Source organism: Marmota monax, unplaced genomic scaffold (genome assembly GCF_021218885.2).
Source record: "Marmota monax isolate L192 unplaced genomic scaffold, Marmota_monax_Labrador192_F-V1.1 WCK01_AAM20220418_F8-fsc00042, whole genome shotgun sequence".
In the NCBI taxonomy this organism is placed as follows: domain Eukaryota; kingdom Metazoa; phylum Chordata; class Mammalia; order Rodentia; family Sciuridae; genus Marmota; species Marmota monax.
This window is the reverse complement of record NW_026693008.1, coordinates 13,205,499-13,229,951: the sequence shown is the minus strand read 5'-3', so window position 1 is coordinate 13,229,951 and position 24,453 is coordinate 13,205,499. Positions and strand designations below refer to the sequence as shown.

Genomic DNA, 24,453 nt, shown 5'->3' with positions numbered 1-24,453 from the left:
AATCAGACAATGAAAGATCACTTCGACAATGAATTACACAAACAAATCCAGGCAGCAAAAGATCAACTATACAGGGAGATAGAGGTTATAAAAAACAAACAAACAGAAATCCTAGAAATGCAGGAAGCAATAAACCAACTTAAAAACTCAATGGAGAATACTACCAGCAGAGTAGAACACTTAGAAGATAGAACATCAGACAATGAAGACAAAGTATTTCAACTTGAAAAGAACATAGACAGCTCAGAAAGACTGTTAAGAAACCATGAGCAGAACATCCAAGAAATATGGGATAACATAAAGAGACCAAACTTAAGAGTCATTGGGATACAGGAAGGTATAGAGCTCCAAACCAAAGGAATGAGCAATCTATTCAATGAAATAATACGAGAAAACTTCCCAGACTTGAAGAATGAGACAGAATCCCAAATCCTAGAAGCCTACAGGACGCCGAAGGTGCAAAATCATAAGAGGTCCACACCTAGACACATTATAATGAAGATGCCCAACATACAGAATAAGGAGAGAATTTTAAAAGCTACAAGAGAAAGGAAGCAGATTACATTTAGGGGTAAGCCAATCAGGATAACAGCTGATCTTTCAACACAGACTCTGAAAGCTAGAAGATCCTGGAATAACATATTTCAAACACTGAAAGAAAATGGGTTCCAACCAAGAATTGTGTATCCAGCGAAATTAAGCTTCAGGATGGAAGATGAAATTAAAACCTTCCACAATAAACAAAAGTTAAAAGAATTTGCACCTAGAAAACCATCTCTTCAAAACATCCTCAGCAAAACATTACAGGAAGAGGAAATGGAAAATAACAATGAAAACCAACAGTGGGAGGTAGGACAGTAAAGGGGGGGGAAAATAATCGAAGAGGAAAACAAACCATGTTTAGTAACATAAATAAACAAATATGGCTGGAAGAACAACCCATATCTCAATAATAACCCTAAATGTTAATGGCTTAAACTCACCAATTAAGAGACACAGGCTAGTAGAATGGATCACACAACAAGACCCAACAATATGCTGCCTACAGGAGACGCATTTGATAGGAAAAGACATACATAGGCTGAAGGTGAAAGGTTGGGAAAAATCATATCACTCATATGGACTTTGGAAACAAGCAGGAGTGTCCATACTCATATCAAATAAAATATATTTCAAGCCAAAGTTAATCAAAAGGGATAAAGAGGGACACTACATACTGCTCAAGGGAACCATACACCAACAAGACATAACAATCATAAATATATATATGCCCCAAACAATGGTGCAGCTATGTTCATCAAACAAACTCTTCTCAAGTTCAAGAGTCTAATAGACCACCATACAATAATCATGGGAGACTTCAACACACCTCTCTCACCACTGGACAGATCTTCCAAACAAAAGGTGAATAAGGAAACTATAGAACTCAATAACACAATTAATAACCTAGACTTAATTGACATATATAGAATATACCACCCAACATCAAGCAGTTACACTTTTTTCTCAGCAGCACATGGATCCTTCTCAAAAATAGATCATATATTATGTCACAGGGCAACTCTTAGACAATATAAAGGAGTAGAGATAATGCCATGCATCTTATCTGATCATAATGGAATGAAACTGAAAATCAACGATAAAAGAAGGAAGGAAAAATCATGCATCACTTGGAGAATGAACAATAGGTTACTGAATGATCAGTGTGTTATAGAAGACATCAAGGAGGAAATTAAAAAATTCTTAGAGATAAATGAAAACACAGACACAACATATCGGAATCTATGGGACACACTGAAAGCAGTTCTAAGAGGAAAATTCATTGCTTGGAGTTCATTCCTTAAAAAAAGAAAAAAACCAATAAATAAATGATCTCATACTTCATCTTAAAATCCTTGAAAAAGAAGAGCAAAACAACAGCAAAAGAAGTAGAAGGCAAGAAATAATTAAAATCAGAGCTGAAATTAATGAAATCGAAACAAAAGAAACAATTGAAAAAATTGACAAAACTAAAAGTTGGTTCTTTGAAAAAATAAATAAAATCGACAGACCCTTAGCCATGCTAACAAAGAGAAGAAGAGAGAGAACTCAAATTACTAGCATACGGGATGAAAAAGGCAATATCACAACAGACACTTCAGATATACAGAAGATAATCAGAAATTATTTTGAATCCTTATACTCCAATAAATTAGAAGATAGTGAAGGCATCGATAAATTTCTTAAGTCATATGATCTGCCCAGATTGAGTCAGGAGGATATAGACAACCTAAACAGACCAATATCAATTGAGGAAATAGAAGAAACCATCAAAAGACTACCAACTAAGAAAAGCCCAGGACCGGATGGGTATACAGCAGAGTTTTACAAAACCTTTAAAGAGGAACTAATACCAATACTTTTCAAGCTACTTCAGGAAATAGAAAAAGAGGGAGAACTTCCAAATTCATTCTACGAGGCCAACATCACCCTGATACCTAAACCAGACAAAGACACTTCAAAGAAAGAAAACTACAGACCAATATCTCTAATGAACCTAGATGCAAAAATCCTCAATAAAATTCTGGCGAATCGGATACAAAAACATATCAAAAAAATTGTGTACCATGATCAAGTAGGATTCATCCCTGGGATGCAAGGCTGGTTCAATATACGGAAATCAATAAATGTTATTCACCACATCAATAGACTTAAAAATAAGAACCATATGATCATCTCGATAGATGCGGAAAAAGCATTTGACAAAGTACAGCATCCCTTTATGTTCAAAACTCTAGAAAAACTAGGGATAACAGGAACATACCTCAATATTGTAAAAGCAATCTATGCTAAGCCTCAGGCTAGCATCATTCTGAATGGAGAAAAATTGAAGGCCTTCCCTCTAAAATCTGGAACAAGACAGGGATGCCCTCTCTCACCACTTCTGTTCAACATAGTTCTCGAAACACTGGCCAGAGCAATTAGACAGACGAAAGAAATTAAAGGCATCAAAATAGGAAAAGAAGAACTTAAATTATCACTATTTGCAGATGACATGATTCTATACCTAGCAGACCCAAAAGGGTCTACAAAGAAACTATTAGAGCTAATAAATGAATTCAGCAAAGTGGCAGGATATAAAATCAACACGCATAAATCCTGTATATCAGTGACAAATCCTCTGAAATGGAAATGAGGACAACCACTCCATTCATAATATCCTAAAAAAAAAAAAATACTTGGGAATCAACCTAACAAAAGAGGTGAAAGACTTATACAATGAAAACTACAGAACCCTAAAGAGAGAAATAGAAGAAGATCTTAGAAGATGGAAAAATATACCCTGTTCATGGATAGGCAGAACTAACATCATCAAAATGGCGATATTACCAAAAGTTCTCTATAGGTTTAATGCAATGCCAATCAAAATCCCAACAGCATTTCTTGTAGAAATAGAGAAAGCAATCATGAAATTCATATGGAAAAATAAACGACCCAGAATAGCAAAAACAATGCTAAGCAGGAAGTGTGAATCAGGGGGTATAGCGATACCAGACTTCAAACTATACTACAGAGCAATAGTAACAAAAACAGCATGGTACTGGTACCAAAACAGGCGGGTGGACCAATGGTACAGAATAGAGGACACAGAAACCAATCCACAAAACTACAACTACCTTATATTTGATAAAGGGGCTAAAAGCATGCAATGGAGGAAGGATAGCATCTTCAACAAATGGTGCTGGGAAAACTGGAAATCCATATGCAACAAAATGAAACTGAATCCGTTTCTCTCGCCATGCACAAAAGTTAATTCAAAATGGATCAAGGAGCTTGATATCAAATCAGAGACACGCCGTCTGATAGAAGAAAAAGTTGGCTACGATCTACATACTGTGGGGTCGGGCTCCAAATTCCTCAATAGAATACCCATAGCTCAAAAGTTAATAACTAGAATCAACAAATGGGACTTACTCAAACTAAAAAGTTTTTTCTCAGCAAAAGAAACAATAAGAGAGGTAAATAGGGAGCCTACATCCTGGGAACAAATCTTTACTCCGCACACTTCAGATAGAGCCCTAATATCCAGAGTATACAAAGAACTCAAAAAATTAGACAGTAAGATAACAAATAACCCAATCAACAAATGGGCCAAAGACCCGAACAGACACTTCTCAGAGGAGGACATACAATCAATCAACAAGTACATGAAAAAATGCTCACCATCTCTAGCAGTCAAAGAAATGCAAATCAAAACCACCCTAAGATACCATCTCACTCCAGTAAGATTGGCAGCCATTATGAAGTCAAACAACAGCAAGTGCTGGCGAGGATGTGGGGAAAAGGGTACACTTGTACATTGCTGGTGGGACTGCAAATTGGTGCAGCCAATTTGGAAAGCAGTATGGAGATTTCTTGGAAAGCTGGGAATGGAACCACCATTTGACCCAGCTATTCCCCTTCTCGGTCTATTCCCTAAAGACCTAAAAAGAGCATGCTACAGGGACACTACTACATCGATGTTCATAGCAGCACAATTCACAATAGCTAGACTGTGGAACCAACCCAGATGCCCTTCAATAGACGAATGGATAAAAAAAAAATGTGGCATTTATACACAATGGAGTATTACTCTGCATTTAAAAATGACAAAATCATAGAATTTGCAGGGAAATGGATGGCATTAGAGCAGATTATGCTAAGTGAAGCTAGCCAATCCCTAAAAAACAAATGCCAAATGTCTTCTTTGATATAAGGAGAGTAACTAAGAACAGAGTAAGGACGAAGAGCATGAGAAGAAGATTAACATTAAACTGGGATGAGAGGTGGGAGGGAAAGGGAGAGAGAAGGGAAATTGCATGGAAATGGAAGGAGACCCTCAGGGTTATACAAAATTACATATAAGAGGAAGTGAGGGGAAAGGGGAAAATAATACAAGGGGGAGAAATGAATGACAGTAGAGGGGGTAGAGAGAGAAGAGGGGAGGGGAGGGGAGGGGAGGGGGGATAGTAGAGGATAGGAAAGGCAGCAGAATACAACAGACACTAGTATGGCAACATGTAAATCAATGGATGTGTAACTGATATTATTATGCAATCTGTATACGGGGTAAAAATGGGAGTTCATAACCCACTTGAATCAAAGTGTGAAATATGATATATCAAGAAATTTGTAATGTTTTGAACAACAAACAATAAAAAATTTAAAAAAAAAAGAATACAGCAGACACTAGTATGGCAATATGTAAATCAATGGATGTGTAACTGATGTGATTCTGCAATCTGTATATGGGGTAAAAATGGGAGTTCATAACCCACTTGAATCAAAGTGTGAAATATGATATATCAAGAACTATGTAATGTTTTGAACAACCAACAATAAAAAAATTTTTAAAAAAACGTATACATGTCTGTTTATCTTTGTACCAATCCATCAATACATTTTTAAAATGTGTTTTAGTGTATGCTACAGATATAGATATATTCCCCTCAGATACTTATGCATGCATATCCTTAATTAAGTTCATTTTTTTTCTTCTGGGGTAAAATTTACAAAGAAATACATAAAACAGTGTATCATTTGGTGATTACCAATGAAAGTAAATACCTATGAAATGCATATCTCTATCAAGATACATAACATAACTACTCCTTGGGAAATTCCTTTATTATCCCTTTCCAATAAATCCTTGCCTTTATCGCACCTCAAAATCATTTTTTATTATTTCCCATCATTGATTTAGTCATGCTTATTCTAGAACTTCATATAAATGGAATCATGTAGTATGTGTTCTAGTGTGTAAGAATTTTTCTACTCTGTAAATTTTTGAGATTCATTCATTCTACTGCATATATTGGTATTTTCTATTTTTTGTTGTTGTTGTTGTTATTGCTGAGTAGTATTCTATTACATGAACACTGCTTATGAATCTTCCTGTTAATGCATATCTGGGCTATTTCTAGTTTTGGCCTATATAGCATATCTGTTTTTATTGATACCCATTTTCATGATATTAAAACTCGATAACTTATGTGATCTCATGGATATATTTTTTAATTTCTATCATTAATAGTCTGATAATTACAAGAACTTTCCAAATGTTATTTTTATCCATATCACATTGAAAAACTTGGAAAATTATTTTCCTCTGAGAAGTAGTTTTCCATAATGGTTATTTAGCCCTGTTGTTATCTAATTTAAAAAGTTTCACATGGGACCATTTCTCAAACATATTATGACAAACAATATTGAGTCCTTGTATTCATCAGATACTATTCTAAATGCCCTATATCCTTACATCATGAGTTAGGCATTATTTTTATTCCATTTTACAGATGGGGAATTGGAAGTTTAGTAAGATAACTGAGCTAATAATAGCAGAGTCAGAATTTGAACCCAGGCAACCTAACTACCAAATCCCTGCTCTTTATAACTATGCCAAAGTGAAATATAATTAATCTATGTAGATTCATGAAATGAAATGCATCTACAAAAATTCATCTATATAGATTCATTTCACCATCCTCAAAACTATATACAAAATTTTAGTCTTCTTTTGCAATATGGGAAAAACTAAAGATATAAGGAAATATTGGGATAATGATGTAACTCAATAATAGACTGTGTGCTTAAATATGTGTGAGGCCCTGGGTTCAATCCCCAGTACCACCCAAAAAAAAGGAGATCTTACATCCTGATAATTGGAGTTATTGTTTGTTTACATTCTTTGGAAACCTTATTAGAAACTGCAAAACATTTAGCTGGGCATGGTGGGAACACCTAAAAATCCACAGCAGCTCTGGAGGCTGAGGCAGGAGGATCATAAGTTCAAAGCCAGCCTCAGCAACTTAGTAAGGCCCTGAATAACTCAGTGAGGTCTCTAAATAAAATGTAAAAAAAGAGCTGGAGATGTGACTCAGTGTTTAAGTGCCCCTGGGTTCAATCCCCAGTACAAAAGAAGAAAAAAAGAAACTGCAAAACATTTAAGTGTTCTTTATATTTGTTGTATTATATAATCATATTTTGAGTGTTTATTTGCTCAAAATTTTACTTGAAAGTCAACATCCTTAGGTTGAAACTTCTAAGCAATGAATAAAATTTAACATACTCTGAGAAAGAATATATTTTAACTACTCAAAAAATATGTTGTAAAGCAGAGATTATTCTACCCTAATATTCAATGTATTAGAGCCTTAAGTATTCATTCTATTTTAGACTCCATTTCCATGCATTTGGTGGCCATTCAGATTTTAAAAAATTTCCAAGTCATGAGTTATTTCATCTTTAAACTTTAGTAAAAGAAATTATGATAAAATAAAGATCTCATTTATTCATTTTGTTGATGTAAAATTATATATTTATGGGGTATAATGTGAGAATTCCAAATGTATGGATATGTATGTATACATAAACACACACACAATGTGTAATGATCAATTAGGACAGTTAAGATTTCTAGTTTCTTAAATATGTATCTTTTTTTCTTATTTATTCTAATTAGTTTTACATGATAGTAGAATGCATTTTGACACATCATACATAAATGAGGTATAACTTCTCATTCTTCTGGTTGTACATGATGTAGAATCACAATATAGTCATATAGTCATATATGCACATAGGGTAATGTAATAATGCTCAATTCATTCTATTATCTTTTCTACCCCCACATCCCCTCCTCTCCCTTCACTTCCTTCTTCCTGATCCAAAGTAACTCTGTTTTTCCTTAGCCCCCTACCCACCCTTTATTGTGAATTAGCATCTGCATATCAGAGAAAATATTCAGACTTTGGTTTGAGGGGATTGGCTTATTTCACTTAGCATGGTATTCTCCATCCGTTTACTGGCAAATGTCATCATTTTTAAAAATTGTAGTTCAGAGATGCCTTTGGTATATCTGTAACCCTTAATTGACATTCAAGGAAATGCAAATTGAGGAAAATAATCTGTCATTTCTGACCGAAAGTTGACTCTTCTAATAAAGTGACATTCCAATAGTTACCATTTCTACTTGTTATTTTTGGACTAGGTGATCAAGAGGCCATGGACTTGGTCAGTTTTGGAGGAATAATTTCCATATATAGCCTAGATTCTACTTCTTGACTTTTGGGCTCAGTGTAGTCACTTATAATTATCATCCTTCTTGTCACTAATATAAAAAGCTTAGTTTCCTCTCTGTACCTCTTCACAGCAAAGCCTAATAATATAGCTAATAATGCTTACTCTTTGAGTACTCATTTTAAACTATCTTAAGGGTATCTCAGAGTAAAGATGGGTCACCAGGCCTCTAGAAGCTGAAAATGGAAACCATTAGTAACTAAGGCAGTTATTTTCTCTCTGTGTCTGTGCCTCTGTCTATTTCTGTCTCATCTTCTGTATTATTCTCTGTGCAGATGCTTCATTAGTCTATCTTTAAAGATACACTGGCTCTAGTCTACTGTACATATATCCAAGAAAGCTTTAGTTCCTGAGTCAAAAATCTTGAGTTGAATGATACAGATGAAGCAGAAACATAAAATTCAAATTCTAATTCCTGTGAAGAAAACCTCATTGTTCTACCTTGGGCCAAATAATTCACCCTAGGTCTGGTGACCTGTGACTCAGGGCTGTGCCTTTATATTAATAAACATGGGAACTAGATGCCAGGAGAGTAGCTGTCAGAAAGAGTGAGCTGGGAAAGCAATATACTTTTTCACAGTTAGGACTCTGGTACTTGCTTCTTTTTGCATTTTTTGGAAATGCTGAAATAGAGTATAATTTTACTTATTGTAAAGTGACATTCTTTTACCCCAGCATTGTTTTGAGTTATCTCGACTTTCTTTACTGATTTGCAATGCTAATTTTGTCCTTTTAGTTTTTCTTTTATGAGGATTTGTGAATTAGTTTGGAAAATGACTTTTTTTCCCCACTTTAAATCGCAGTATTTGCATCATTTACATTGAATGGTATTATTGATACATCTAGATTTTCACCTGCCATCTTGCTAGTTCTTTTCTCTCATTTGTTCTTTGTTGTTTTTAATATTCTTATTCTACTTGGATTTAAATTAATACAATATTTTTGTGATTTCATTTTTATCTCCAGAATTGACTTAATGGTTATTTATTATGTTTTTAGTGTTTATTTGTTCTAGTGTTTACAATATCCATCTTTAATTTATTACTGAACACATCCAAATAATTTAATAATACTATACATATACAGGCTGGAGATATAGCTCAGTAGTAGAATGGTTGCCTGGCATGCACAAGGCTATGGGTTCAATTCCCAGCACTGCAAAATCAAAAGAACCAAATAAACCCTCCTATCAGATAGTATAAGAATCTTTCAACAGTATAATTCCAATGATTCCTTCATATCTATTGTGCTGTTCTTATATGTTTTACTTTTTCATATACCATAAATACTCAAACACATTGTTAACTGTCTTTGCCTGAGAATAGTAATTTATTTTTGAGTTATTAAATGTAAGAAAGAGTTTTTCATATATACCCTCCATTTCCCCCTATCTTTGGACTTTTTCATTTCTTTGTTTTTATCTCATTTCATATTTCTTCTGCCTAAAGGGTGTCCTTTAATACTTCCTGAGTATAAATCTGCTGGTAATAAATTCATTCAGCATTCTTAAAGAATATTTATTTCATCTTTAGTTTGAAAGATTGTTTTTGCAGGGTTTAGACTTCTGGGTTGACAGTTTTGTTGTTGATTTGTTTTGTTTTATACCTTTATTTTTTATTTTATTTTTATGTGGTTCTGAGGATCGACACGTGAGACAAGCACTCTACCACTGAGCCACAACCCCGGCCCCTTGTTGTTTTGTTTTTTAACTTTTGTTTCCTTTAAAATGTTACTCCGGTGGCCGGGGTTGTAGCTTAGTGGTAGAGCTCTTGCCTGGCATGCATGAGGCACTGGGTTCTATCCCCAGCACCACATAAGAATATGTTACTCCACTGCCTTTGTCTTGTATAGTCTGATGAGAAGTTCACTACTCTCTTATTTTAGTTCCTCTTATGTAAAGTGACTTCTTTTTCTTCTGGTCACCTTCGCATTTTTCTTTCTTTTTTTAAAATATTTTTTAGTTGTAGATGGACACAATAGCTGTATTTATTTATTTTTATGTGGTACTGAGGATCGAACCCAGTGCCTCACAAGTGTGAGGCCAAGCGCTCTATCACTGAGATACAGCCCCAGCCTCACATTTTTCTTTATCTTTAGTTTTTAGAGGTTTGATGGTACAAGTGTATATGCACACTTCTGTGTGTTTTTTCATTTTGGTGTTTATCCCAACTGAGGTTCTCTGAGCTTCTTAGATTCACCTCATTTTTTTCCCTTTTCTCTTCCTGTGATCCATTGTCATATTTGTAAGTCTGTATAATGCCATAATTATTGGAAGTTCTGTTCTGTTATTTTACCACTCACCACTCCTTTTTCTTTTTGAGTTCAATCTAGATAATTTCTACTAACCTATTTTCAAGTTTCTAGTTATATTAGCTGTTTCTCTCCCCAGTGGGTTGTCTGCACACAGTCAATGAAAGGAATTCTTTAGGTTTGACATCATGTTTTTATTTATAGTATTTTGATTTAATCCTTGTTTATGGTTTCTATCTTTTGCTAAAGATCATCTCATGTTGTTCAGTGTTTCCATTAACTTTTTTAACATTTTAGTCATAGTTATTTTTTAAATTCCTGCCAGATATTTTCAATATTTGTGTCTTCTGAGAGCCTGTTTCTATCAGTTTGTCTCTTGAGAATATGTTGGGGGTTTTTCTTGCTTATTTAAGTTTCTCCTAATGCCAGATATATCTTGGGTCTAACAATAAAGACTGAGTTTAATAGCACTTACTCCTGGAAGTAGGCATGCCTCTTCTATCGTATTATTAGTTCAGAGGTTGTTAGTCTAATTAGAAGTAGAGCTGGGTTTAGATTTTGTTGTTGCTATGGTAACAGGCCAGAAGTTTCAAGTTAGTCTAGTTATGGATCCAAACTTAGAACACAAGCTAGGATTCTAGAGTATTTTTCTCAATATTGGAGAATTATCTCTTGCTTTTGATCATTCCTGATTGCCCTTGCCACAAAGAGGAGGGTCTGTGTCTTCTGTCTCTCTCTCTGTCCTTCTTCTCCCACTCTCCCTTTTCCCCTGAGATCTCTATTTATTAAAGGTTGGTAAAGGCATAATATTTTGGCCCAAACATTTTCCTTCCTCTCCCTGAGGGATTAAGTTTTTCTTTTGTGTGTTTTGCTTCTGGGATTCCCAGGAGTATTGTTGGCCAAATACATATTTTCCAGCTTAGAGTTTTCTCCATCTTTTAAGTAACATATATTTGTATCCTAAACTTATATAAATAGGTAGACCCACAGCTATAGATTCTCAGAGGACACTATTTCCCATCCAGAAGGGAAACAAGATTTCAAATATTTTCTTGTTATCTCCTTATGCATAGGTTTAGAATTTTTCTATCCATGGTTTTAAAAAGCTTCTTTGTGGGTTTCAGCTTAATAAAGGGTTCTGAATTCTAGCTTTCTTCCACATATGGACCCAGTGAGCCCATAGATTATCAGACTGGCACTCTCCCCAAGTTCAGCTCATATACTTAATGTTAATGGATTTCAGTTTTGTCTGTTTCTGCAACGTTTATTTTTCTGTATGCATATATTATGTCAGTCTTCTATATCTTTCAAATGAATACCTCAATTTAACTAAAATAATGTCATATTTTACCTATCAGTACTAGGTAGAAGAAGGATTTGTAAATTAGTTAGCTAGTCATGCTGTTAGAATCACAGTTTATAAATAATCATTCTACTTATCAAATTTTCTAGAAGTTTGTTTATAATATTATGTAGCCATTCAGAGCAGTGCAGACTGGTGTCAGGATATTTATATTTCAGTTTTTCTCTATCACTTTCTGTCTTGAGATTTTGGTAACTTACTTGATCACTTACTTGTGGCCTCCATAGACACATATGTAAATGGAGATAAAAATCTCCTACCTCATGGAAATGTTATAGGAAGGCACTTAGCACATGATAAGTGCCCAACAAATGTCAGTTTTTAATAATTATCTTCAAATAGTTTATATCTTAATTCTTATTTTACTTATGTTTTAGCCATGATGAAAATATTGGGCTCCATTTTTAGTGTTTATTAATATATCAATTTGGCTACTTAATAACAAGCTTTATTTTCCCCCAGATTGCTGCCTCTTCAGAGAAATTATGCTACTTTCTTCAGATTTTCCAAAATCTCAACTTTAGACTAGTATTGTTTTCATACCTAATGTAGGGTGTACTTAGAGTACAAATGCAATGTTATGGCTTTATCTCTATTAGGGACACAACAACCCCATTTTCCAATATTGATATGATTCTATTAAACAAAAATCTCTAATTATTGTATTACCAAGAACATTGATTTAGGCATTACCATAAGCATTGATAAACATTAGAATGTTAAAGGTATTGTTATTTTGTACAGTGGAATGAACAAATACTGTTTTTGTTTTTATTTTTACTTATAAGGACATACAAGGAAGAAAACGCCCCTTAAACAGGGACTTCAAAGATACTACAAAAACATCCAGTCTAAACACAGGGCAACTTGTTAACAGTTGTATGCGAAATATCTGTGTTGTTGTAGAACACTTCTTCTTTGTCTTATGTAGTAGGAAAAGTAAATTTTAACTAGTGTCTGGACCTTTTGATTCTTTTAAAAAAATTTTTTTTTAGTTATAGTTGGACACAATACCTTTATTTTATTTATTTATATCTATGTGGTGCTGAGGATCGAACATAGCGCCTTGCACATGTTAGGTGAGTGCTCTACCTGTGAGCCACAACCCCAGCCCTTTTTATTCTTGCATAGAATTTCACCACCATTTGAACCAAGAAATAAAACAATCAGTTAGCTAGTTTGGTCTTTTGGGAAGGAAGGAAAAAATATCACAATTGTCTGGGAGTAGCTGATTAAAGAGCTTATTTGTGAGCAAAGGGAAAGGGAATTTTAGCCTAGAAGCTGTTAAGATAGGAGGAGGATATCTGGGAAGGCTGATTTTTTTTTTTTTTTGCTTCATTTTTTTGCCATCAGCAAGAAATTTAGCCAGGTGCAGTGGTGCATGCCTGTACCCCAGCAACTCAGGAGGCTGAGACAGGAGGATCTTGGGTTCAAAACCAGCCTCAACAACAGCGAGGCACTAAACAACTCAATGTGGCCCGGTGTCTAAATAAAATACAAAATAGGGCTGGGGATTTGGCTCTGTGGTTGAGTGTTTCTGAGTTCAATTCCCAGCACCAAAAAAAATTAATCAAAATGCTCATTTTTTTTGACTGAAATATTTAAAGAATACTGGATGTACCGTACTGAATGCAGAGAGAAACTAAGATGTCACCATCATCACTAAAGAAGATGAAACCATATCATATGTTAAACATCTGAAACTGACTTATTTTTAATTGAAAATTTAATCACATAGTTGTACATATTTATAGGGTACAGTGTCATATTTCAATATATTTATATAGTGTGTAATGATCAGATCAGGGTAGTTGGTATATCTACACTGCAAACATTTACCATTTCTTGTAATTTTCTTTGGGAACACTTAAAATCTTCTTGGCTTGCTATTTAGAAGTATTCAATTAGTTGTTGTCAACCGTAGTTATCCTACTATGCTATCGAAACTTAGAAGAAGTTATCCCTCCTATTCAAGTGCACCCCTGTACTTATCAACTTTTCTCTCTAGATCTTCCCTCCTCACAACTTCTCAAACTCTGGTAACCACTGTACTGTTCTCTCCTTCTAATGAACTGTATATTCTTCAACACAAAGTCTCTGATGTACTATCTCAGGGAAAAAAAATCCTAAATAGATCTCAAATATATATCAGACTTAATTTCACTCAATTTGTACTTGTGGTTCTACTCACAAATTGAGAAAATCCCTTATAAGCTAGTGAATCCCTGGTTTTACATGTTTAGCAAATAATGTGTAGTATTATTTTTCATATTATGTTAATTGATATAATGAATTAAAATTACCATGAAGTCAGTGTGTTACATTGGAAAGAACACTCAACTCACAGGTTTACAAGGTCCAGTTCTTTTTTAAAAATTTATTTATTTACTTGTTCTAATTTGTTATACATGACAGCAGAATGCATTTCAATAAATAGTCCACATATGGAGCACAATTTTTCATTTCTCTGGTTGTACACAAAATAGAGTCACACCATTTATGTCTTCATACAATTCCTAGGGTAATGATAATCCATCTCATTCCATACAAGGTCTAATTCATCTAACACTAAACTAGTTTTAGAATCTTGAAATCCTGAAGAAAGTACTTCCTGAAACTGAATTTTTTTGCTTGAAAAATAAATAAGAATAAAACTCCTTTTCACTTTTTTCTCAAAGGACTTTTGTAAAAATTTATCCTGATAATATCACTTTGTATTTGTGTAGATTGATGGTGATATTTTTAAGCTACATAATTTAAGGAAATCCCAATATTTATGTGTTCCTCTCAGAATTTTTCTTATTATATTTCTAGGCCTTTAATGATTGACCCACAGGGTCAAGCCAATAAGTGGATCAAAAACTCTGAGAAAGAAAATCAGCTCAGTGTTATTAAGCTATCAGATTCAGACTATATAAGGACATTGGAAAACTGTATACAGTTTGGAACTCCACTTCTGTTAGAAAATGTTGGTGAAGAACTGGATCCATCTTTGGAGCCTTTACTACTTAGACAAACTTTTAAACAAGGTACAAGGCAGTTAATATTGATAGAACTTACAGATGATTGTCTTATCTTTGAGACATGATAGAAAACCACTGTGTAAATTTAATAATAATGTTGATAACTCAACTTCTTCATCCTTGTAATGAGTATAAAGACATTTGAAATCAGCTATCAGGAATGAACCTTGGTTGGATATTCCAAGATAAATATGTTGCCTTCTCTTCTCTGTCTTAACTATTGTTATCTAGACTCTTGTTCTATAGAGAACATGAAGAAGTTGAAGCCAGTCTGAAATTTCTTTATCTTGTGACTATTGACCACACAAAATCCATTATTATGAACAGTGGTGGTGAATGTGGACTAGAGTTGAGCTTAGGTAAACATTGCCCATTTTAGATCTTTCTGCTTATGAAAATTTTGTCTCTGCTAAGGTCTAGTACCTTTAAGCACTTTACTTACATATAGTTATTTTGGGATCATGATTGAAATTTGATGGATTAAGGAAACTCAAAAGAAATTTTGATTTGTGAAGTTCATGACAATTAGAGAAAATATCCTATACTACTCCAAGTACCACTACAGAAGAATCTATTTAATTGCTTACTTGCCTCTGTATCTATGACTTTTGTCATACCAATTTTCTATTTCAAATTATTTAGGACTATTTCAAAGTATTTAGGACTCTATTTGTAACCTAGGCAAGGCCTTAAAAGAACATGGGAGGGGCTATGTAATTTTGGCTTATTTGTAACGCATTTGTTTTATGAAATATAGGTGGCCTTGATTGCATCCGACTTGGTGAAGTCATTATTGAGTATTCCTTTGACTTCAAATTTTATATCACTACAAAACTGAGAAATCCACACTACATGCCAGAGCTGGCTACAAAAGTGTCTTTGCTCAATTTCATGATAACTCCAGAAGGACTTGAAGATCAATTACTAGGCATTGTTGTTGCAAAGGAGAGGTATGTAATTTCTTAGAAGCTTCCTTATAATCTAGAGAGGAATACTTGTAGACCATTTTATATTTTTGTTTGGGAACTATTTTGAAACTGTTTTTGTATTTTGTTATTATAAATTTAATAATTATATAATTCTTTAAAATAGCCAGTAATGAGTAAGTTATAAGCCAACCAGGTTATGTTGAGTTTTTAGTATGAGTAGTGGGATTCGAGTTACATGCCATGACTTCTGACTTACATTTTGTTGAGACTAAATTTTCATCTCTAAGAATCTATGCCATGGAGATAATCAGAAATACATTCAAAGGCTTGTATAAAAATAAAAGATGTATAGAAATGTGCATGAAATTAGAAAATGCTTAGGATACTAAGGAAAAACTAGGACACAAAACCATATACATACAGCACAGGTAACATTTTATTTCAAAAAGTAATGGGTGGATGGATATTTATATATACAAAAAGAAAAAAAAGGACTGGAAAGCAGTATACCTGTTAACAGTGATTATTAATGGTTCTGTAAGATTGTAGATTCTTTTATTGTTTTCTTTATGCTTAGATATTTTTTTCATTACTAATATATATTATTTTGAAAATGAGAAAAAATATAAAACCCAGAGAAGTTACAGCAAAGAATTGCTTCTGGAAAGAAATCTTTTATTTCTCTTGAAGTTTAGTATAACATAAGTGGTCTATTACATGAAGTCAAATTAAAAGTGAAAGTATATAACTGTGAGGTAGTTTTGTTACTTCCAATATTGAAATTCCACTTATGTCTAAGAGTAAATTATGTGATAGCATATTTTAGAACATGGCAAATTGTGTTATTTGAAGTTTCATCCCATCTTTTTATTAAGACATATCTTAATAATATTGTTTAATACTTAATAATAGTATTGTTAGATTTACTGTGGCACATGTTATTGCCATCTTTGATACAAACAATATTCTCTTTGCTTGAATTTAAGTTGTTATTTGCATGAAAATATTTTCCCTTAAGTTACCAATCACTTCAGTTTGTGACTTGTATATAAAATAATTTAAATGTCTACAAAATTTTGATATATTTAGATATACATAGATAAATTTAGACTAAATGTTTCTATCTTTTTAGACCAGAATTAGAAGAGGAACGAAATGCTCTTATTCTTCAGTCTGCAGCTAATAAGAAGCAACTAAATGATATAGAGACAAAAATTTTAGAAACATTATCATCTTCAGAAGGGAACATTTTAGAAGATGAAAGTGCAATTAAAGTCTTAGACTCTGCCAAAATGATGTCCAATGAGATAACAAAGAAACAGCAGGTGAAAAAAGAATCCTAGAGATGTTTTGATTCTTGAGATTTTAATTTGCTTCCAGTCCCTGAGGAAACTGGTGTAGTAGCCTTCCTGGAAAAGAAAAAGAATTGATTAAATATGATGACATAAAACTAATTTTAAACTCATAAAAGAATAACTTACTGTTGAATTATTGAAAACTCGATTGGAATTTTTTTAAATATTTATTTTTTAGTTGTAGTTGGACACAATATCTTTATTTTATTTATTTATTTTTATGTGGTGCTGAGGATCGAACCCAGGGCCTCGCTCGTGCTAGGCAAGCGCTCTACCGCTGAGCCACAATCCCAGCCTTTATTGGAATTTTTTAAAGATATTTTATTTCTTTTTTTAAAAAATTTTTAGTTGTAGATAGACACAATACTTTTATTTTGTGTATTTATTTTTATGTGGTGCTGAGGATCAAACCCAGTGCCTTACACATGCAAGGCAAGGACTCTGCCACTGAGCCACAACCCCAGCCCCTTGATTGGAATTTGAAGAACAAAATGCTCTTATTCTGTAGTCTGCAGCTAATAATGAACAACTAAAAGATATTGAGAAATATTATCATCTTTAGAAGGGAGAATTTCAGAAGATAAAAGTACAATAAAAGCCTAAATTCTGCCTGTATGGTATCTACATGTATCTTTATACAGAAGAAACTAATTTACAATGAAAGTTTTTAAAATACATTGGGGTTGTTATTGGGTAAATAAGTCACACTCTGTCAGGTTCACTTAAGTTTTAGTTGACTCCTCATTTTATTTATTATTTATTTACAGTTTTATGACTTTATTTAACTATCAGCAGTTACTTCTCATCCACATTGACTGTAGATTTTTGAACGTGGTAACGGAGACATAGGTTACCAAAGTATAGAGCTTGTTTGGTGAATTTTCATCCTCCTTAGATTTTTCTGGATAATCGCACACCAATACGATATAGGACATTCCTTATTTCTTTGGCCCGAACAGCTTTGTTGAGCCTGGTATCAATGCGCACATCTGGAGTTCGGATCTCCTTCATGGCAAATTTCCGGATCTCTTTGAGTGCTGGAGGAGCACTTCTTGAAGCCCACTCCATGGATGCACTTGTGAATGTTGATAGTGTATTCCCAGGTCACGACCTTGTTGAAGGCAGAACAGCCCTTCTTTCTGGGAGCCATTCTGCCAGGCCCAAGTTAGAAAGGAAGGGCAGAAAGATTGTGGGAGGGAAAGCCGCGTTTGACTCTTCACTTTAAAAGTTGAATTTGAGAATTTGTCTTACATCTATTAGTGGTTGGAGGTAGTTGACGGGATAATAAGTTGTTCAAGGAGGGACTGGGGCTGTCGCTCAGCTGCAGAGTGCTTGCCTAGCAAGTGTGAGGCACTGGGTTCGACCCTCAGTACCACATAAAAATAAACAAATAAAATAAAAGTATGCTGTTCATCTACAACTCCAAAAAAAAAAAATGTTCAAGGAACACCCCAGTAGGGATGGTTTTGACATTACCTTGTCACGTGTTTATCGGGGAGAGAAATATAAGAAGTGAGAGTTGCAGATAGAGGCAGGGAGGCAAGTAGTCTACAGCCAATACTGTATTTATTGCAGATTCATCTAACACAGCCAAATGCTCTTCTTACATTATTTTTCTTTATAGAATCATACAGTGTTATGGGTGGAAGAGACTTTGCTAGCAGCTCTCTTTTCACCTCATAGTTGAGAAAACCAGTGTCCACAAAAGTTAGTTGAGGCTCAAGTTTACACAATTAAACAGCATTGCAGAATGACTCCTACAGGCTAACTTTGTAAGTTTTCAGGCCTTTTAGTCCTCCTTAGTCCCACCCAATAAGGTATTCCTTCACTTTAGGATAATTAAAAAATAAAAAATCAGGGCTGTGAATGTAGCTCAGTGGTAGAGCACTTGCCTATCATGTGTGAAGCACTGGGTTCGATTCTCAGCACCACATGTAAATAAATAAACAAAATAAAGGTCTATTGACAACTAAAAATTTTTTATTTATTTTTCATTCTAATTTGTTATATATGATAGCAGAAGGCATTACAATTCATATTACACATATAGAGCACAATTTTTCATATCTCTGGTTGTATATAAAGTATATTCACACCATGTCTTCATACATGTATTTAGGGTAATGATGGCCATCTCATTCCACCATCTTTTCTACTCCATGCCCCTTCCCTTTCCCTTCTACCCCTTTGCCCTATCTAGATTTCACCTAATCCTCCCATGCTCGCACTCCCAACCCCACTATGAATCAGCCGCCTTATATCAGAGAAAACATTCAGCATTTGGTTTTTTGGGATTGGCTAACTTCACTTAGCATTATATTCTCCAACTTCATCCATTTACCTGCAAATGCCACGATTTTATTCTCTTTTATTGCTGAATAATATTCCATTGTGTATATATACCACATTTTTTCCAGTATATAGGATTTATTTATTTTTATTATGTAAATTTTTTATTTATGTGTGACAGCAGAATGCATTACAATTCTTATTACATATATAGAGCACAATTTTTCATCTCTGTTTATATACGTAGTATATTCACACCAATTCATGTCTTCACATTTCACCATCAATAGTTACCCTATGCCCTTTCCCTTCTCTCTCTAACCCCTCTACCCTATCTAGAGTTCATCTATTCCTCCCATGCTTCTGTTCCCTGTCCCACTATGAATCAACCTCCTTGTATCAAAGGAAACATTCAGCATTTGGTTTTTTGGGGATTGGCTAACTTCACTTAGCATTATCTTCTCTAACTCCATCCATTTACCTGCAAATGCCATGATTTTATTCTCTTTTATTGCTGAGTAATAGTCCATTGTGTATATATGCCACAGTTTCTTTATTCATCTACTGAAGGGCATCTAGGTTGGTTCACAGCTATTGTGAATTGTGCTTCTATAAACATTGATGTGGCTGTGTCCATGTAGTATGCTATTTTTAAGTCCTTTGGGTATAGACTGAGGAGTGGGATAGCTGAGTAAAATGGTGGTTCCATTCCCAGTATTCCAAGGAATCTTCATACTGCTTTCCATATTGGCTGCACCAATTTGCAGTCCCACTAGCAATGTGTGACTGTGCTTTTTTCCCCTACATCCTGGCCAACACGTTTTGTTGTTTATATTCTTAATAGCTGCCATTCTGACTGGAATGGGATGAAATCTTAAAGAGTAGTGTTGACTTGCATTTCTCTAATAGCTAGAGATATGGAACATTTTTTCATATATTTGTTGATTGATTGTATATCATCTTCTGAGAAATGTTTGTTCAGTTCCTTGGCCCATTTATTGATTGGGTTACTTGAACAACTAAAAAAAAATATTTTAAAAAATCAGAATAGATACTGCACTAATCCTTTAGTAATCTTCCACTGTTCTCCATTCCAGTCTAGTTTCACTCAGAGGCAGAGGACTTTGAAAGTGTTTAGGTACCCTTTCTCTTTGGATAGGTTTAGTTTTGCATAAATGTGATCATAAGGAATATTTGGTCAGGTGTACTCTCCTACTTCATCTTGGGAAACCAAAGATGTAGGTTCTTAGAAAAATATTCTATGGCATCCTCCACCTGGAACCATGGATGGAATATTCTATAGTATTTCCCTTCCTAATTCCTGTTCATCAGAGCAGAACAAACAAGCTTCTCATTGTTCCCTCACTGAACTTTTTAAAAGGCAGGAGAGGCTAAGGGTCATTTACTAGCTTATTTCCCATTAAGACTCAAGGATAAAAGGAATGTAAGTATCTTTTGATTCAAGTATTTTATCTTTACTATTAGAAGGAAATTTATTAAACAATATCCTGCTGCCTAGGTTCCATTGATTATTACGGACATTGTTTAAATACACTAAGTAATTAGCCATGAATTCTATGCCATGTTCTGCAGAAGAAAGTTCCCCTACATAGTTCAAAACCTGCTTTTCCCTTTTATCCCAAACTAAAAAATTAAACATACACACACTAAAAAAATTAAGATTTTGTTTTAAAGATTTCAAAGCTTACCCCCACACTAGTGATATTATGACTGAAGTTTAGTCTTTTTGATTCTTAAATGTTACAGACCAGGATACTTTTTACAAATAATGAATTATCCTATTTTAATATCTCTAACATACATTCACAATGTTCATTTTTTATAAAATGCTTTGTTCTTTGATTTTGGACCATTAATGGTAAATGATTTTTAAGGTATATTTCTCAATTTTAACTTTTCAGATTAAGGATCCAAATTTAGCAGAGATTATTTATAGATATACCATTGAGGGACTGGGGCACTCAGTGGTAGAGCTATTCCCTAACAAGAAAAAAGCCCTGGATTCAATTCCTAGTATCACCAAAACAAACAAACAGTCAACCAAGCCAAGGAACATGAATTAAATTATTATTTACTATTTTAAAATAATAACAATATTTGCTATTTGCTTTTGTTTGCTACTGTTTTGATGGTAAAATAGCATTTGAGTTGAAAATTCAAGATTTAAATGGAAGAAAGTTTAAATAGGAATGCTAAGAATATGCTTTTTTACATAATATTTCATTAATTCCCATTATTGTTAACTTTGTTATGCTTAGTATAACAAGACTGAGATGCAAAATTTACTTTCAGTTCATTTGTAGTTCTATTATATGATTCTTGGGAATGTTTGTTTGCAGGAAGCAGAAGCCCATTTAAAATAAAGAATATATATGGCATTTGTGTTAGTCAGATTTTCATCACTGTGACAAAAATGCCTGAGAAAATGGATTTAGATGGGGAAAGATTTATTTTGGCACACATTTTCAGTATCCAGTCTAACTCAGAGGTTTCAGTCCAGCTCCATTGATTCTGGGCCTGTGGTGAGACAGAAAAACATGGCAGGGAGGATGTGGTAGAGCAAAGTTGTTCACCTCATACCAGTTGTGAAGAAAAGAGAGAGAAAGAGGAAATGGCCAAGGACAAGACACATTCCCAAGGGCACAGCCCCAATAACCTACTCCCTTCTAATCGTTTCCACCTCTACAGTTTTCACTACCTCCCACTAGTCTATTTGAATTATGAATACATCAATGGATTTATTCACTGATGACATAAAAGCCCTCAGGATCCAATCATTTTCTAAAAGCCCCACCTCTGAACATTCCTTCACTGAGAACCAAGACTTTAACACAAGAGCCTTTAGGGAACATTCCAAATCCAAACCATAACAGAGCATTTTATTTTACCAACTACAGGAAGTATCCAGATCTGAAGGATGAGTGGAAAGCATTTAATCTCTTTTTCTTTCTCTTTCTGGAGTATTTTTCTCAATATTGGAGAATTATCTCCTGCTTTTGATATTCCTGATTGCCCTTGCCACAAAGAGGAGGATCTGCGTCTATCTTTCTCTCTCTGCAACTGTGTTGTCATCTTGGACTTGACTCTACTCTATTTGAGGACCAATTTCTTCTGTAAAACTTATGTACCTGTTTCTGCATATAATTATCTAGCACATAGAAACCAACATGTTGAAAAATTACCATAACCTTTTAGCCCTAATGCCTAGTTCCACCAAAAACTTCGGTTTATGAGACTCAAGTTCTGATTCTCTAGGGAAATTTTAATTAGCGTATCTTGGGTTTAGTTCTGTCCTTGTCACCTGACCCAATCAATGACAAATAAGTTCATTCAATATAAACATGACTGCATAGGCATTCTTATTCACCAGAGTTGGTAGATAACAATACCAAAGAAAGGAAAATGGGTTAGAACAGTGCTCTGAACTCTTTTTTCCTATAAAATCAAGCTATCAAATTGAGTTGTCAAATGAAGAGTTATTATCTTAGAGAAAATTTTCCTTCTGGGTTGATTATCTACAGCTCTATTAACTCTAGAACAGTTAAACATATGAGAAAGTAGTTGGAAAAAAGTGTTCTCAGTGTATAAAACCATCAACCAGACTTTGTGCTGGGTTCTAGTACACATTAACATCCTAAACATACATACATACATATTGTTCTCTGTCTTCCTGCCCCATCATTCTTTGACCTATTAAACAAAAGGGGGTAAATATTAGACACATGTCAGAATCAAGTAGAGAATAATCAAAGATTGATAGCTCTGGTGTTCCTCAAATAAAAAACAAATTATGGGTAATCATGCCTTTAATCTGTTAAATTTGAAATTAAAATCTTTACTGTTTTCCTCTCTTCTTCACTCCTTAGTTCTTCCTTCCTCTCCTTTTCTATTTTAGCAGGATAGAACCCTTTTTTGTAAACTGTACTTAAGTTAAATTCATATAATTTTTCATCGGGTTAGAGGCTGTTTTCTTAAAATATAAACTTGGTCATATGAAAAGTACATAAATAAAATACTTTCCTTATTTTTTAATCTCAATTTTTCTCTTCTAGATTGCAGAAAAAACAGAACTGAAAATAGCAGAGTCTCGAGAAGGCTACAGACCCATAGCTAAACATTCATCAGTGTTATTCTTTAGCATTGCAGACCTGGCTAACATTGATCCCATGTACCAGTACTCTCTCATCTGGTTTGTGAATCTTTACATCAACTCCATTCATGACAGGTAAACCTTCTCTAGCTTCATCCATCCTCCCTAGGTTGAATTTTCACTATCCTTTCCATTTTAAAAATAAAACTTTTAGCTAGATACAGAGGCATACACCTGTAATCCTAGCTACTGGGGAGGCCGAGGCAGGAGGAAAACAAGTTCAAGGCTAGCTTGGTTTACTTAGCAAGACCTGCCTTAAGATGAAATTATTAAAAAAAAAAAAAGAAGAAGAAGAAGAAGAAGGAGAAGGAGAAGGAGAAGAAGAAGAAGAAGAAGAAGAAGAAGAAGAAAAAATAAAAAAGTCTGGGGATGTAGCTCAGTAGAGAGCACTTGGCTTGGCATGCCAGAAATCCTGCATTCAATCCCAAGTACCTAAAGAAAAAAAAATCTATTTCTAATTAATTTTGCAATATAAATTCATTGTAAATCATTAAAAATATGAGAAAGTAAAGGAAGGAAGGTGGAAGAAAAAAGAACAAAAGAAAGATAATTAAAGTCTTCTTAAAAATGTTTCATTCCTTAAGATTCAGGCATAAAGGGATTGGCTTTAGTCCTTTTTTTCTCTTTTAAATATTTTTAAAATGCACATGATTTATTTTCCTCTAGCCATGGGGACCCTAAAAGGCATCAGTCCCACATTTCTGACAATTTGCTGGATATTTTCCCTTAACTAATTAATAAATGTACACAGATTTTGGAGTCAGGGATTAAATCTCAAGTTTTCTCACATACCATAGGCAAGTCAGTTAATGGCTCTATGATTGTCTCAGGTTTCCTTATCCATAAAATAATGATAACATGGTGCACACCTCTAATCTCAGTGGCTTGAAAGGCAGAGGCAGGTGGATAAAGAGTTTAAAGCCAGTCTCAGCAATTTATCGAGGGGCTAAGCAACTCAGGAAGATCCTGTCTCTAA

The 24,453-nt window shown here is 34.1% G+C and overlaps 1 protein-coding gene and 1 pseudogene across 10 annotated transcripts in view; one reads left to right on the top strand and one right to left on the bottom strand.

Annotated features, from left to right (window-relative positions):
- Dnah12 (dynein axonemal heavy chain 12) overlaps positions 1-24,453 on the top strand; it is a 256,363-nt gene that overhangs the window by 177,880 nt on the left and 54,030 nt on the right. For all 10 annotated transcript variants that reach the window (XM_058582183.1, XM_058582184.1, XM_058582182.1 and 7 more), the window contains 4 exons: positions 14,525-14,739; positions 15,491-15,683; positions 16,795-16,987; positions 23,380-23,552. In XM_058582183.1, the coding sequence (XP_058438166.1) occupies positions 14,525-14,739; positions 15,491-15,683; positions 16,795-16,987; positions 23,380-23,552 (774 nt within the window). The remainder of the gene's footprint in view (positions 1-14,524; positions 14,740-15,490; positions 15,684-16,794; positions 16,988-23,379; positions 23,553-24,453) is intronic.
- Positions 17,806-18,215, bottom strand: LOC124098128 (large ribosomal subunit protein eL31-like; annotated as a pseudogene).